The sequence below is a fragment of the Symsagittifera roscoffensis genome, chromosome 8, assembly GCF_963678635.1.
Source record: "Symsagittifera roscoffensis chromosome 8, txSymRosc1.1, whole genome shotgun sequence".
In the NCBI taxonomy this organism is placed as follows: domain Eukaryota; kingdom Metazoa; phylum Xenacoelomorpha; order Acoela; family Convolutidae; genus Symsagittifera; species Symsagittifera roscoffensis.
This window is the reverse complement of record NC_087069.1, coordinates 37,902,583-37,919,671: the sequence shown is the minus strand read 5'-3', so window position 1 is coordinate 37,919,671 and position 17,089 is coordinate 37,902,583. Positions and strand designations below refer to the sequence as shown.

At 33.4% G+C, this 17,089-nt stretch overlaps 1 protein-coding gene across 1 annotated transcript in view; it reads left to right on the top strand.

Moving 5' to 3' along the window:
- The window catches only part of LOC134852916 (uncharacterized), a 191,936-nt gene extending 175,564 nt beyond the window's left edge, over positions 1-16,372 (top strand). Inside the window, exon 10 of the mRNA XM_063868781.1 lies at positions 16,027-16,372. Within this exon, the coding sequence (XP_063724851.1) occupies positions 16,027-16,177 (151 nt within the window). The 3' untranslated portion in view covers positions 16,178-16,372. The remainder of the gene's footprint in view (positions 1-16,026) is intronic.
- Positions 16,373-17,089: the final 717 nt, after the last annotated feature.

Below are 17,089 nucleotides of genomic sequence, written 5' to 3'. Positions count from 1 at the left end.
ATATAGACGCATGACAATACCGTCAAAAACACGCAGAACGTTCACAAGAAACACTTTTGCGGAACACAGTTATAATTACGCACATTCATCAAAAACAAACTATCCCCCACGAAAAAAAAATAATAATCAGATAAGATCTCGATATTGGGATAACCCAATGGCAACAACCAATTCAGTAAATTTTCAAACTAATTCACATCCTCCACAGGATCGTAGTGAAAATTACCCATTCTTTCAACAGAATAAAAATAAAAAGCAAGCATCTCATCAAACGGATTATTTATCCTCTGATGATGATTATTTACAACCAGATATATTTGCACCATACACTCAAGAATATCGTGGACAAGGAGTGCAGAAACCGTATACATATCATAGAAGTTTTTCTCCACACCCAACAGATACACAAAATCAACAACCAATACAAATGCAAAACCCAATTAATACACAATCTTTTCAACCAATTCAGCCACAAAACCCAATGATTACACACTCGTATCAACCAACACAAATGCAAAATGAAATACCACTTCCATATTACCTTCAACAACACGAAATAACAAAAAATCAACTTTCAAATTTTTCACAAATGCCAAATGCCGCAGAATCATTACAAATGACAATGAATCCATACCTTATGGGTGGATCATCAATAACATCAAACAAACCATTAATGGCATTCACAGGAACAGACCCTGAATATTCTTTAGAAGATTATTTAAATGCAGTAACAGCAAATTTAATTTTAAATATAGGACCTGAACCAATTAATACGCCACTACATCAAAATTGGATACATCGACGCACAGCGTTGATACAGACAACCTTAGACGGCGCAGCCCAAAAATGGTTTTCAGTATTGCCTATAGAAATAAAATCAAATTGGAAAAGATTTACACAAGAATTTTCAAAAATGTTTGACTCCGAAAGAAACAAACAACAACAAAGAGTTTTATGTAATGAAATTCGCAGATTACCAAATGAAACCATCAAACAATTAGCAGTACGTATCGAAACACTAGTTCGAAAAGCATATTCATTAAATACACACGGCTATAAAAACACAAAAATGACAGAAATCTTAATGATGACCTTAACACCTCAATTAAGGAAAATAGCAATAAAAAAGAGAGCATCCCATCCCTCCTCAATTCGAGAGCCCGATTTAGATTTTAGAAAACTAGTAGACAAACTAGAGCAAGCGGAAATCACAATGAAACTTGAAGAAACAGAAAATCTGAAATTACAATATATTAACCGAATTGAAACAAATACCACAAATATCAACAATATACAAGAATCAGATACAGACCTCGTTGAAAAATCACTGAAATACTCAATATTTATGAAAAACACCCAAACTTTAAAGGCAAACCATCTTTCAAAAAATGGTGTAATTATTGCCGACGATACGGACATAGTATTTCTGAATGTAGACAAAAACAACAGGACAATCAAAACAAACCTCAAAAACATAAAGAACCAAATAAATCATTCTATCAATACATGAAGAAAGATCAAAATCTACCAAACAAAAGTGTATACAGCAACAACAGTTCAGGAAAACCACTTCCGAACAATACCAATTACACGAGAAACCAATCACCATATAACTCAAGTTATAGAGGAAGATCACCAGAACGAAGAAATACACAAAATTCGTCACAAAATCATTACAATAGACCAAATAGTCGAAATAACTACTCCAGATCAAATTCGAATACAACAGAATTTGTTTCTAGATCTAATTCCCAATCAAGGAATAATTACTATCCAAACAATCAATCACGAAACTCATCATATAATAGAACTAGAAACTACTCCAATAATCGAAATAGAAGTTATTCAAACAACCGAAACCAGAATTACCGGAACAATCGATCAAGGAATAACTCATATAACAGATCAAACTATAACAGACCAAACAATAATTATCAAAACAGATCACGAAATAATTCACAAAATCGACATTCAAGTTATAATAATCGTTATAGAAATTATTCCCAATCACCACACAGAAATAATAACCATTATAATAATTCTAACAATCGCCACAGAAGTAGTACACCTAAACATCAAAGACATATTAATCAAGTACAATCAAATCCAGAAACAACATCAGACCCTCCAGGTATTGATGACACAGGAAATAACGAACTACAACTAAATCAAATAAACTGTGAATCATCAGATTCAGAAAGTGATACAGAAAACACTATCTCCATAAATATGATAGCAGTCAAAAATGACTACGAACCTATTATATATGAACAACCTTTTTCATCACATATATATGAAAATCAATTAGAACTCCTTCACAATTATTATATTGAACCCATCCATTCCACACAAACGGCACAAGAAACTAACGAAATCAACACTACAAGTCAATCCAATGAAAATGACAAAACAAAATGCTTGAATACAAATCACATCTATCAAAATATACAAAAAGAACAACCCAAAGAAAAAATTTGGACAATACCATTTCTTTTAGAAAGTCCAAGAAACAAAGAATTTCAACCACCAGATCTTGAAATTGATTTTTTAATTGATTCAGGAGCAGAATCAAACATAATAAACATTCCCACATGGAATGAGATAAAAACATTACACCCAAAACTAACACCTCTTGAAACCTCAAGTAAACTAGCAACAGCACAAGGATCAACATTGGTAAACTATGGAAAAATCCAATTATTTCTTCTCCCCACAAGAACAATAGAGCAAAATAAAATTTTAAATCAACCATTTAAACAAATATTTAATATCACTGATAATAAACACAATATCATTGGAATACCATTTATCTCTAAATATATACCAACAATCAACATTTTGAATAGTAAAATACTAATCAAAGATAAATATACAAAAACAAAAGACACATCCCTAACATTTTTTCAAAGATTAAATAAACAACCACCATTCTTTTCAAAATTTTATCCAATATATAACCAACAAAGAAAACACCTGAAACCACTATCAGGAAACATATATAATTTTTCAATAAAACAAGTTCACCAATATGATAAAAAACAAAATAAACAACAACTCTATATGTCAGACTTTGAATTCAGACCTATCCATAAATTTTTCAAAATCACAATTTCATCCATAAAATATTTGAAAAACTCGAATTCAGATATTATTTCGTTACATGTATACAATAATACACCCTATCAAGTAACATTACCTTTAGGACTTTTGGATGTTGCGAAACCAACGCTACGATATCACCAGTACAAGAAAAAGCATACCGCGTAAATAATATACTTCAGTTATTAGATATTTGTCAATCCACAATTCTTAATGAAGAATTATCCATAAATAATATAATAAGTAATGAAAAAAGAAATACAGATTATTTCACAAAAACCCCATATTTCAAACCTACATTCAACATAAACAACTATACAGAGAATCAACAGAAATTTTTAACAATGTTTAACTTCCAACATTCACAAATAACACAAGACGAATTTGATAAGTTAGCCAAACAGCTAAAAAAATATTCATCAGTCTATGCAACATCCAAATTTGATGTTGGCAAAATCAGTTCATCCTTACATCTCCCATTAAAACCTGACGCAGTTTTCAAAAAACAAAGAGCAAGTAAAGTACCAATTAATTTACACGATAAAGTGAACAGATTACTCGATATTTTAGAACAATACAAAATTATATCACCGGTAAACAAAGAAGAACAACCAAAAGCTAACACATTTATCAACCCTGTTATCATCCTAGCAAAAGGAGAATCATTAAAAATAGTTCTAGACGCTAGATATCTTAATTCACTAATAGACGAATCAAAATGCAATTGGCCTATTGAACCAATACAAGTTATTTTAACAAAAATAAACGGAAAATACTTTACAACCGCAGATATGAATAGTGCATATAATCAAATGCCACTAGATAAACAATCGCGACGCTTAACACAATTTGTTATCGGAAATCAGCAATATGAATTCAACCGCCTATTCTATGGAATATCCATAGGACCAGCAGCATTTTCAGCTTTTATGAGTAAAATTTTTAGACCACTAATACTCAAGAAAAACGCAATCACCTATTTAGACGATGTTTTTATGCAATCACAGACAAAAGAAGAAATGTTTAATGTTTTAGAACACTATCACAAAATACTTCAGAACGAAAATCTGAAGGCCGCTCCCGACAAGTCACACTTCTTTTTAACACGAGTTAAATTCTTAGGACACAATATAGAAAGAAAAACAATCACTCCATTAAAATCACGCATTGATGCTATTCAGAAGCTCCAACCACCAACAAACAAAAAGAAAATCCAAGAATTCCTTGGAATGTTAAATTTTTTAAGCAAATATGTCTATAAAATGCAATTATACCTAAGACCATTCTATAATATACTTAGACAACAAAATAATTTTGAATGGAACACAGAACATCAAGCACGATTTGAAGAAATTAAAAAACTCTTAACTGAACAAATTTCGAATACAATTCCAGATCCAAATCAACCATTCTATGCAATGTGCGATGCTTCAAATTTTAGCATCGGCGCAGCATTATTACAATCACACAATGGCACAAACAAAATGAATCTTATATCAGCAAATTCTCGATTATTCACTCAAGCAGAGCTACGACTCTCAACTCTAATGAGAGAATGTACAGCCATAATATATACACTAACAGAATATGAATTTCTGATACTTGGATCAAAACATCCAACAGTTCTATTCACAGATCACAAACCAATCATTTTTCTCTTTACACAAAAATCTAATCCAAATCACCGAGTTTATAGATTTCAAATAATTCTAATGAAATTCCCAAACTTACATATAGTTTGGACAGCAGGAAAGAATCTTGCATTACCAGACACCTTAAGTCGAAATACACCACCTGAATTACTCACACGTAAAACTACAGTTGAAATACCCAAAAATATAAAATTTTACCTTGCAGAAAACGAAACATCACCCCGACTAGAATGCAAATATGCAGTAAAAACTGACGTTGAACAATCACAAATAAATAATCTACAACACTTCCCACTTTATTTAGATTGCCAAAATAACCACTACGAAGTTGATCTACTTGGAACATCAACTTTTAAACCAATTCCATATTCACAATGGATAAAAAATAACACCCAACAAAAAAGAGTAAAACAACACCCACATAAAAAAGACCTTTTTCCGTTAATTGAAAAAGAAAATCTAACTGATAAAATAAATTTATCAGGACCGCAAACAAACGATTCAAAATACACAATAAATCAAGTTTTTGACCTCCATGACCCACTTGATACAATTCCTTTATCTAAATCAGAAATAGAAAACATTTTTCTCCCCCCAACAGATAAAATTACAATTAAAACCTTGAAACAATATCAAAATCTTGACCCAATAATTCGACAACTAAAATCATGGCACAAATGTAAAACTAAACCCGTAAAGGCAGATACAACAATATTAGGAAATAAAACACTCCTCCGATATTTTCGAAAATTTAATAATACAACAATTAATGAAAACACAGACCTTCTAGAATACCAATTAAATGAATCTACAGTTCCCTGTCTCCCTTTAAGTATGATTCTCATAGCTTTTAATATTTCACATACACAAAACATTAAAGGACACTCTGGATCAGAGAAAACATATTCAAATTTCATACAAAACTTTTATTTTCCAAATGCACCAACCCAGTACCACATTGTAACGCTTATTATGCCTACACGACGCTTTATGAACACTGGATAGCTAAATTCGGATTACCCGAAATCTTAGTTACAGAAAACGGTACAGAATTCATAAATAATGAAATCATCACACTATAACACTTATATAACATCAAACCTAAACCACGTACATCTCATGCACCTTGGACAAACGGTTTAGTCGAAGGTATGAACCCTTCACTACACGAATATCTCAAATGTATCATAAATGGAAATGATACAAAATACACCGAATGGTCAGCAGATGTAAAACTATTTCCCTTAGCATATAATTCACAAATCACGACAACTCTAGGAATGTCACCATATGAAATGGTTTTTAATCAAAAGCCACGCAAACCAATTATGTTTACAGCAAACTCTCATAAAAATGCACAAAGTCATTGTCAACCGAATAAAGACTCAATTTGTTATAACCTACCTTTACACACACACGATGAAGATAATTTTCATCACCCACAAATTCTTAAATTAGCCTCCGGTACACACACCGAATGGATTTTAAACAGAGATAAAAAACACAATGAAATTTACCAAAAAGTAACAAAAAAGTTGTTACAAAGGCAAAACATTAATGAACAAACAAATTCACGCTTTACACCAGCCTCCGATTTAAAAATTGGAACATTTGTTTTAATACCCAATTTTAACACTCAAAAAGGAATCTCTAAAAAATTACAACCCCTTCGTAAAGGACCATACCAAATAATTGCCAAACCCACTGATGTCACATATAAAATCACCGACTCAGACAAAAAAGAATTTGTTCAACATCGAAACAATTTATTACCTTATTACCCAAAAGAATACGCACTACGCGAACTAACTCAATTATATTCTTTCACAGGTTTAAAAGTTATTCAAAATAACCCACATACGGAAAATAAAACAAAGGAACAACATGACATTCATCTCGAAAATCAAACTAAAAAATCACCCACAACAAAAAACAATACAAAAAAGCTAGATCAAAATATACCTCAAAAAGAAAGAAAAAATAGAAAATTGACAGAAAAAATAATACCCCAAGAACAAATCGACAAATCAGAACATAGAGAGTCATCACGACTTAGAAACCAACCACGTAAAAACTATAAAGAATTCATCCCACAATCTAAAATATTAAAGAAAGTCGAATTTCAAAAACAGATTTAATTTTATATTTCATAATCTTTGCACCTCTGAAATATTTTGAACTTTCATTTTTCAAAATAACATGCTGACAAACACGCAGCGACTCTAGTTCATAATTAGCCAATAGGATTCATCCAATCCGTCACCTTCTCTAACTATAACACAAACCAACTGGACGAACGATATTAAAACTCCAGGCATATCTATAACTATAACTTTGCAGCCTCCAGGTCAAAAATAAGCAAACCACTCCAACTTGACAACTAAAATAAATATCACCATAATATCATAACCCTCCCTTATCTAAAAAACCAAAAATCAACAATATTTCCCCAACTCAGACCTCAAATACCCCCCAAACAAATATGTTAAATAAGCCCAAAGTAAAAGAACGACCATTTTAATTAGCCTAAAGTATAAAAATCTCAAAAATACCCCAGATCATTTGACAAATAAAAATAAAGAAAAAGAAGACCTCCCGATCACCATAAAATTTGCCCCCAACAATTTTCCACAAAACTCAACCCACTTGTCAAAAAACCAATAAATAATCCGACCACACTTGAAAATTGCCCCAAACACCAAAAAATATTCGATCGAGAAGCCATTTCTTAAATGCTCTTCTCTCGACCAGTCAACATAATTCTTAACATTCTCATAAACTTTTTAACGATATTTAAACTTTTAATCATATTTCTTTTTGATACCTTTGAATCTTTTGTAATAATCTTAATCATTTTTTGCAATATTTTTTTAAATTTCTATTCCATATTTGAACTATACCTCCAACTTTCGAAAGCCATTGACTATATTCACAGGTACGATTCACAAAACTTATCTAAATGATACGAACCATTTTTAGTAGAACAGATATTTTTTTACTATTTGTAATTTTTATAACATTTCTATCATCCCTCATCTTGACAATATGCAAATGTATAAAGAAAGCAATCATCACATTCGCCCTAGCAATAATCCTCCTAATTCTTTTTCTAGAAGAATACTATAATAAACATAAATTTTTCCACTAAAAGAATAAATAAAAAACCATCAAAAATTGCTAACCAACAATCACTCAGTCAGTCTTCACCGACATCATCCCAAGATAACCCAACACCATCTTCAACTACCCAAAACCCCCAAACATCCACACGAATTTCCTTTCAAGATAACCCATATACCTTTGAAGAACGACACGCTCGCTTATCTGAACCACTAGAACCAGTTCAACGACAAGCACCTCTAAGCGAACCAACATATAACTTATACCCAACACTACCACAAGAATTAAGTAGAATACGAAATCCTAGTCAAAACCAAAATACAGTCGAAATAAATAGACAAATTATACATCCTCGACGAAACAGAAATTTTCAGACTCCCCGAGTTCATTTTGATATACCTCAATCCCCATCACAAAGTACTCCAGAAAACCCCATTGGTATATTACCAGAAACCCCTACGCTTCTTTCACAACGTAGCACCTCAAGCCTACCCTCAGATTACTTAGGTTCAACACCAACATCTGAACAAATTCGTGAAAATCCCTTTAATCCCACAAACCAAACATCACGACTACCATATTGGACAACACATTCATTCACACAAGGTGAACCAAATTTAATCAATGATACAATAGATATTTCTACGGATACAACAACATCCTCATCACTACCAGAAACATTATCACTACCATCAACACCATCAATAAGCCAGATTTCACCACCACCTTTTAACTTAAATTTCCCAAATAACCTCGATGCTAGATATCGAGAACAATCATCAACAAATATTCCTTTAAGACTAGACTGGAATACATTCACAGCACCTCCACCATTATTTGGACAACACCCAGAAAGTAACCGACTCCACAACTGGGCACTTAATAGACTACAATATCGACAAGACATCCACGAAGACATTCGTGATCATAACATCCAAATAATCCAACAAAATAGTCTACAATTAAAATTTGAAATCACGGTTAAACTAAACAACATTACTCAACATCCCTACCCATTAAACCCACCAAATATAACAACTCAATCACTACCACCACCATTTATAACAACTGAAGTAATATACAAATACGACAGATATACCAAAAAGACAATTGGTTACATCACATTTTATAACCCATACTCAGGATTATCATACACATGTATATTCTAAAAATATTAATTTTTCTCCAACTCTTTTTTCTAGTAATCTCCAATCAGAATATAAACCCTTCCCCCCGCACAGGACCCCAAGATTTATTAGTAACACATTACGATTGTGAAGAAAATGAACAAAAAACACTACACAAGCTATAGAAACTACAAATGTAATAGCGACACTTTATTCAAAAGCCCGAGCAACAACAGTCACAGGATATAAATTCACAGCAACATTTTCTGAAAAGAAAGTACATTGTTCACAAGTCTCAAATGGAAATAAAAACCGACTTGACCACGAATCATTCTACCAGAGTAATATCGAACGACTTTTACATCTCAATCCCGAAGATTGTAAAAACGAGTTACTCAGACTAAATATCACAAGAAATAAAAACACAGATAGAAAATTAGTATATTTCCAAGTTTTTGCAGATTCTGTACATCAAGCAGAACTTGAAAGATATCAAGGACATATAAAACTAGATGAAAAATACCCATACAACGGCGCACACGGAAGATTAACTTATGACATACACGATAAACACTGGATACCACACATTGGTATAAATGACCCATCAAACTGCAAAGCAGACACAAAAAATAAAGAATATCAAGAAATCATGTTTTTCGATTGGAAAATACAACTCGAAAAAATACAACTCACACGCGATTTATCTGACAACACAATGATCTATCAAGGAATTAGATTACCCTGTAAAAACGATCAAGGCTATTGTGACCCTACAACACGAGCACAAGCAACAATTGTTTGGTTCCCCGAAGACACATGTACAACATTTCAAGTAGCAAAAATACACGCTCGTATGATAAAATTTCACGAAAAATATTTTATACAATCAATTCCATATGAACAAGTCCATCCATCACGAAAACAAAGTTCTAATTTTAGAAACATACACAACATAGAAAATAAATTGACACGTTTTCAAATATATCAAGAAACAGAACTTGCATGTAAATACAGAAATCCACTTCACAAAACACAATACTCCGAGATATTAGTTGAATACGAAAAAGGATTCGACATGACCACTGGAAAAGTAAAAATCGACCCATACGCCACAAGTCACCCTATAAACGAAGGAACATCATATATACCAGTTGATTTTCAAAAAAGTAAAGGTCAACCTGGTGGACATCTAAAGCCCCATGACACTAGAAGCACACGTTTACAAGAACTATCACTAATGAATAGTACATATTTCGGTAATATCCACTATGATATTCACTTAGATATGAAATTAGACTACACAATTAGCCGAATTTTTCAAGAAATGTCACTCTCTGAATTAGAGACACTTCATCAGCTATGCGAATTAGAAAGGACACAAATCCTACAATCACTTGCACTAGCAGTATTAAAAATACCCTACGCAGGATATTTACTATCAGGAAATAGATCAAATTTTTTAGACTATGAAGGAAACATTTTATGGTTCTATACCTGTACCAAAAAAGTATCACCACTATATGTTTTTGAAGATAAACGATGTTATAAAAGAATCCCTATCTTTTATAAGAATAAAGTACATTTCGTTGACACACTTTCAAGACGAACCTATTTCTGGGATACCGCAGTCCCATGTGGATCAGAAAATAGCCACAATGTAGTACAACTGAACCCTGATGAAGATAAATATTACCTTCTTACCCCATATCCCACATTAATGCAATCACTCAAAAAATTTTCACCTGAAAGCATAAGAGCTATTGCTCGAAACCCAAATATTGACCTACAGTCAATTGGAATATACTCAAAATCCGATATACAACATCACATTAGAACACAACAATTCCAAGAATTATTAACACAAATGGACACTATACAAAGACAATCAATTGACCAAAACTTACGCAAACTTGCCGAAACCGCAGGATTTGCAGATATTTATACACAAGACTATAGCGGATATTTTAAAGACATTAAAGACTATATATATCTAAACGGTGAAAAATACCGACCACAAGATATCTCACCTATAAATATTTTTAGCTTTGTTACACTCAAAAATGAAATTCTTGATTTTCTAGGATGGCCCTATTACATCTTAGAAAAATTAACTATTTTATACGCAATGTTTAACTTTATAGGATTTCTTTTTTCACTTTTAAAAGGAATCTATAATACATGCGCTATACACACACAAGTAAATAGACAAGCAAGTGTAGCACGCATACTATTTGCAGGATTTTTTGGAATTTTTTCATCATCAATAAACAAAATTCTTTTAGACGCACAAATAAAAGAATACAACACAAAAATAGCAACAAGACAAAACACATATGACGAAGAACATAACAATGTAGAAATAACGCCCACAGCACCACAATTACCACCCCTACCACATAACCATCCATTATCCGTAGCCCCACGAAATTTTCGAAATCTAGCAATAACACATCATCCAAATTTTAGACCAACCATATCACAAAGTCCCATTCAACATATAATGACACATCATTCACTAGATGAAAATACATATGAACAAATTATAGAACAACCCCATACCACCGCTTTTCAGTCTCAAAATAATAATTTTTTTAGCCCACGATGAGCCGACAACTTGGATCCCTACACCGCTCAAATTCCCACCCAACCAACCTCACCACTCCAATTACAATAATTCCACTTTTTGCTTTCCCGCCACCCGATTTCCCAACCAATAATGTAACATCAGGCATGAATTCAGACACTAATTTACATATCTCAGTTTTATACTCCGTTTCACAACTCAATAACCCAAATATTGAAACCCCTGATGAATTTGCAGACTCTGAACCATCTCCATCCAATAATTTTCAAACCAACTCCTCAGTTTTTTCAAAACCCCCTTTTCAACCAATCCCGCCAAATAACCCACTCTCATCCATTTCTACACCCTCTTATGCTTCACAAGTCACCCCAACCTACTCTTCATTTCATTCAGACCGATCATCCAATTCTCTAGATACTCCCCAAATCTCCCAGGAACTAGATAATTTTATCACCCTACAACAACAACCCTTCCACCTTGTAAACCCCACTATAAATCAGATTTCATCCACAATAGAATCATCAAACCCACCTACCCCTACACCCTCTTCAGCTTATACCGCATCATTAGCACCATCATCCACATCCACCGAATCATCAAATAGCACTAATAGAGCTTATCGCACTTTCAAAAGAAAATTCCCAAACCATCCATTTCCAACAAAACCAGGAACAGCCCGTGAATATATTAATCATCTAAATCACACTAACACGAAAGATTTTTTAGCAATCACTCTACCTTCATTTCCACAATATACTTTGAACACTCCTAACAACACTAACGACACACGTAGTTTTGTAGATGAACAAGTTTTAATGCCTACACTTCATTGGAAATCATATTATCATTTTACTAACCCCCTTTGCCTACCTTTATCTAATACTCACATCGATATAGAAAGAAATAAAGATATGATATATCGACTCACCACACCACTAACACATAGACAATTTACTTATATAGGATACAAAAAGTCACTAAAAACATACACTGCACCCCGAGCAAACGAATATACGCTAGAATATTACGATCACAACATCATCCGAGCTAACCAAGACCAATTTTTAGATGATGATCGTTTCGCTAACCCACAAATCACAGAAAAATTTTTCATCAAAACACCATATGTATTTACACTCAATATATTTGATCGCAAATTCGACCACGTCATTTCTGAAGCACTAACCGACACACAAGCTTACGAAAGTTTTAAAGAAAGATTTCAATTATTTTCACTAACCTTTAATTTCCTCGCACCACATGAACGCGATTTGCACTGCTCACACGACATTATGTTACGCACTAAACAAACCCACACATATACATATTATCGATTCATACAAAATCATTTTGATCTACACACTCCATCAAGACAACCACACCACCGTTTTCAATTTATTAACTCTAAATACACATCACCATTTTTTCTTAACTTCACATATTGCATCAAAGATACTAACCTTCACGGTATTCTTCGCAATTATGATCCCATAACCCAAATGTATATTTTTTGTCCCATCACGAAGACCTTCAACGCAGAAGAATCCAGACCCTTCCTTATCCCACATGAATTTGTCCAACCTATAGAAATCCCGATGTTAGAATTCATTCACAACACTAAATACAATCACAAATTATATAACCTCATCCAAAACACACCTTATGAGTTTGCAGTTGGCTTTGAAGAACTAAAAACTATTAAAGCACTTCAATTGCTTTGGCCACTGCTTCAAACTAAAAACATCATTCGCATACTAGCAAAATTACTAACAAATTCCGACATAATACACGACATCTTCCCCCACGGTTTTTTCCCCGACGACTAACAGGTAAGTATAATTTCTCATATTCTTTACTAATAAATTTGAAATAAATACTAACCATTCTTATCCATGTCTTATTTAGATTTTTAGTCTTCATCCCACGATCACCTACAAATTACACAAAAGAAAAATAAAAAAAAGAAAACTTCTTCAAAACTCTATTAATATTTTGCACTAGATAAATTCAATAAAATTCATACTAATGTAGTAAATTAATTTATAAATTATTTCCCTAAAAGCAGTAATTCTAATAATGATGAAAATTTGTAACTTAATTTTTCCCAAAAAAACTAGCAGTAAAATTGAAATTCTATGTAGTAAATTGATAAAACGAAAATGCAGTACTAACCTTTTGATATTTTCATTCACTCGCACAAGAATTCTATCCAAACTCGCACAGCTCGCCCACGAAGAATTGTTTAAATAATGAATTTCAGTTTCAAGCTTTCACACTCAACAACTCTAACACACGATAACACGTTTCAAACTTTCCTTTAACCCGGTAGGAAAGGAATTATATACTAATCAAAACTAACCAATGCAGCTTACTAAACACCACAAATCATAGAATAACAGCATGACTAAGAAACGGAAACCAACGGTACCCAAACCGGATTAACCCAGTTTAAAACTGGATAATTTATTCTTTTGAAGACTATTATAAAGTCTAAGAAAGAAATAATAAAACACAAAAAAGTCGAAAGACAAACCCATACCAAAAACAATTTGATTTTTGAAAAAAGGACACAACCAACGAAACATAAGAAAAACCACAATAAACCCAACATAAAACGTTATCACATAACAGGACCTCTCACAGAAACCGCACGAAATCATACTCCCACTCCTGGCCTAACCCACCAGAGAGGACGTCCTGAGCAAGCTCTATAGCCGGCCTAACCCACCGCGCTACATCCACGCTTTGTGACCACACTTCTATTTTTAATAAGAGGTACTCAAGGGTGAGTAACTCTTCAAAATAACCGAACTAAAACAAAAAGATTTTGTGAAAACAACTAACCAAAATCATAATTAAAACACCGAACTAATAGAAATTTTTTAAAAAGTAAATTACACCTTGCAGTATATAGATCAGCATACAACATCAAAGACGAACATCCAAAGACAAAAGGACCCCACTACACTCGAAAAAGAATGGCCAACCACAATCAATATGCCGTCCACAATCACAACTCAAAGGATTTAGAGTACGACTTGACTTCGCAGAAAAGGACTTCATTGAACTAGACCAATGACCACCTCGATGTTCAAGTATACGTACAGATCCGAGTAACCAGGCATCCCCTCCACGCACAATCTCCACGCCATTCCCAGACTAGGTTGAATACAAAAGAAGTTCTCTACATGAAACAGAAAAACCTGTCATAGCAAACCATTCTGAAATCAGATTTGAGTTTGTTGAGAAAACCCAGTCGTTGTCATAAGAAGACACAACGATTGATCATGGAACTTCTCTAACAGAAGAACCCAAAAGAAATATGATGTTCGCCAAATACCAACGTCCATCATCCATCCTTTGAATTGCAGAAAAACTATTCTAAAAAACTCTGTAAAACCCGGATGGGTGGAACCTGATCTAAACTACATTTTATGATTGGATAAATTAGATATTTTACCACTGTAAAGTATTTAATATTAACCAATCATGATCCATCTAACTAACAACCCACTTATTTGTAAGTGCTGAAATTACTTGTAATTTCAGCACCAGAGAGATTTGAATTTAACTTAGAAATTAGTTGCCTCTCCAAGAGAACTTCAGCAGCCGCAATAAACCAGTATACCCTAGATCTATTGAGCCTAGCAGAGACTACTTAAACAACCTGAGACTAGAATAGTATAAGAGTAAGATTAGGATCGGTATTAGACTAAGAAGTTGCACGAATCTATCCGGCCGAAAATAAGATAGCGTGACGAGCAGACGGTGTACCCTATCCGAAATTACTCTATGAGTTAAGACCATCGGTTATAACTCAAATTCATGAAATGGTTTATTTTAGTTGGTTTTATTTGTTCCAGTGTTTTAGATTGGAGAGGTGTTGTTTCTTGTAAGATTTAATTTTTTCAGCATATGAGATTAAGCTGGTGGATTTTAACTTGATTGAACTGTTGTCAATAAAACAGACTGAATCGTTAACTGTAATTGAGGATAAACTGTCGACACTCAGAAAAAGTAAATGTTAGAAAGTCTCTCCTGGGTGACCCGCAAAGAAAAAATCAGATTCCTTGACAGTCTAACCGACCAAAATGCATATAATGTGATTTATGCGGAGAGTCCACAAACTGTTCCGGATTCCACTAAGTTTGTTGCTGATCCGGCAAAATCGGCATTTTGTAGCGTTTTTCAGCAATACAGTTTTTTTAATTGTTTTTTTTTTCGTGAAATCCAGAACAGCAGATCAAAGACGAAAGCAAGACGCTCATCGGTGATCACACGAAATAGGCTACTTATAATACAAGAATTTTTTAGGAAAAGTTGGAAAAATGTAAAGACAAAAACAGAGGTTTATTGTGTGTATTAAAGTTTTTTTCCCGCTGCACGGCTGTTGGCTGTTTGTTACAACCTCAGTGAATTGTCATTAGTGAGAATGTCTCTTTAGAAATAAAGATTACACGGAACCAATGGGATACCCACAAGCAGATTTTGCCGAGAACCAAGTGAAGACTGGCGACCCTGAGGGCTGTAACGAGATGGGAAAATTTGTTTCGATGAGTTCAGAAACCCCTCCCAGGGAGTGCTGCCAGGCGTGAATAATCTCGGCGCCTAATCAATACGTAGAGACGGGATTTTGGAAATGTAACATACAGATCAACTGCCTTATATCGACCAACATTCTAATTGATTTCAGATAATGATGGAACGAAACGAAAAAACTGACATTTTTAACGATGAAAATCTGCTTGAAACTGTTGATACTTCTTTGCACTAATTACAAAATTTACAGATAAAACCATTCATTTAAAATATTTTAGCTTGCTTTGATAAAAATAATTGTAATATGGTTTTTTTCTGAAATCAGAGATCAACACCAACACTGTATTAAACGATCAAAATTAGTCTTAGGTCAGAAAAGTTAGCGGACAATTAAAACGGTAGTGAGAGCTCTGTGAGTCAAATAACGGCTCAATTTCGTTCTATCTCAGTTTGAATCACCGCGCTTTTTTCTAAAAGCACATTTGGCGTCGTAATATGTGAAAAGTCATAGTGGGCCCCTCTGTTGTGCTTTATTCTAATTGGGAACTTGCAAAGGTAAGAGTTCCAAATGTCAAAGGCAATTCGTTTAAATGCTTTTAAAGAGTCGATGAATATAGTGGAACCTGATCTAAACTACATTTTATGATTGGATAAATTAGATATTTTACCAATGTAAAGTATTTAATATTAACCAATCATGATCCATCTGACTAACAATCCACTTATTTGTAAGTGCTGAAATTACTTGTAATTTCAGCACCAGAGAGATTTGAATTTACCTTAGAAATTAGTTGGACTCTCCAAGAGAACTTCAGCAGCCGCAATAAACCAGTATACCCTAGATCTATTGAGCCTAGCAGAGACTAGATAAACAACCTGAGACTAGATAGTATAAGAGTAAGATTAGGATCGGTATTAGACTAAGAAGTTGCACGAATCTATCCGGCCGAAAATAAGATAGCGTGACG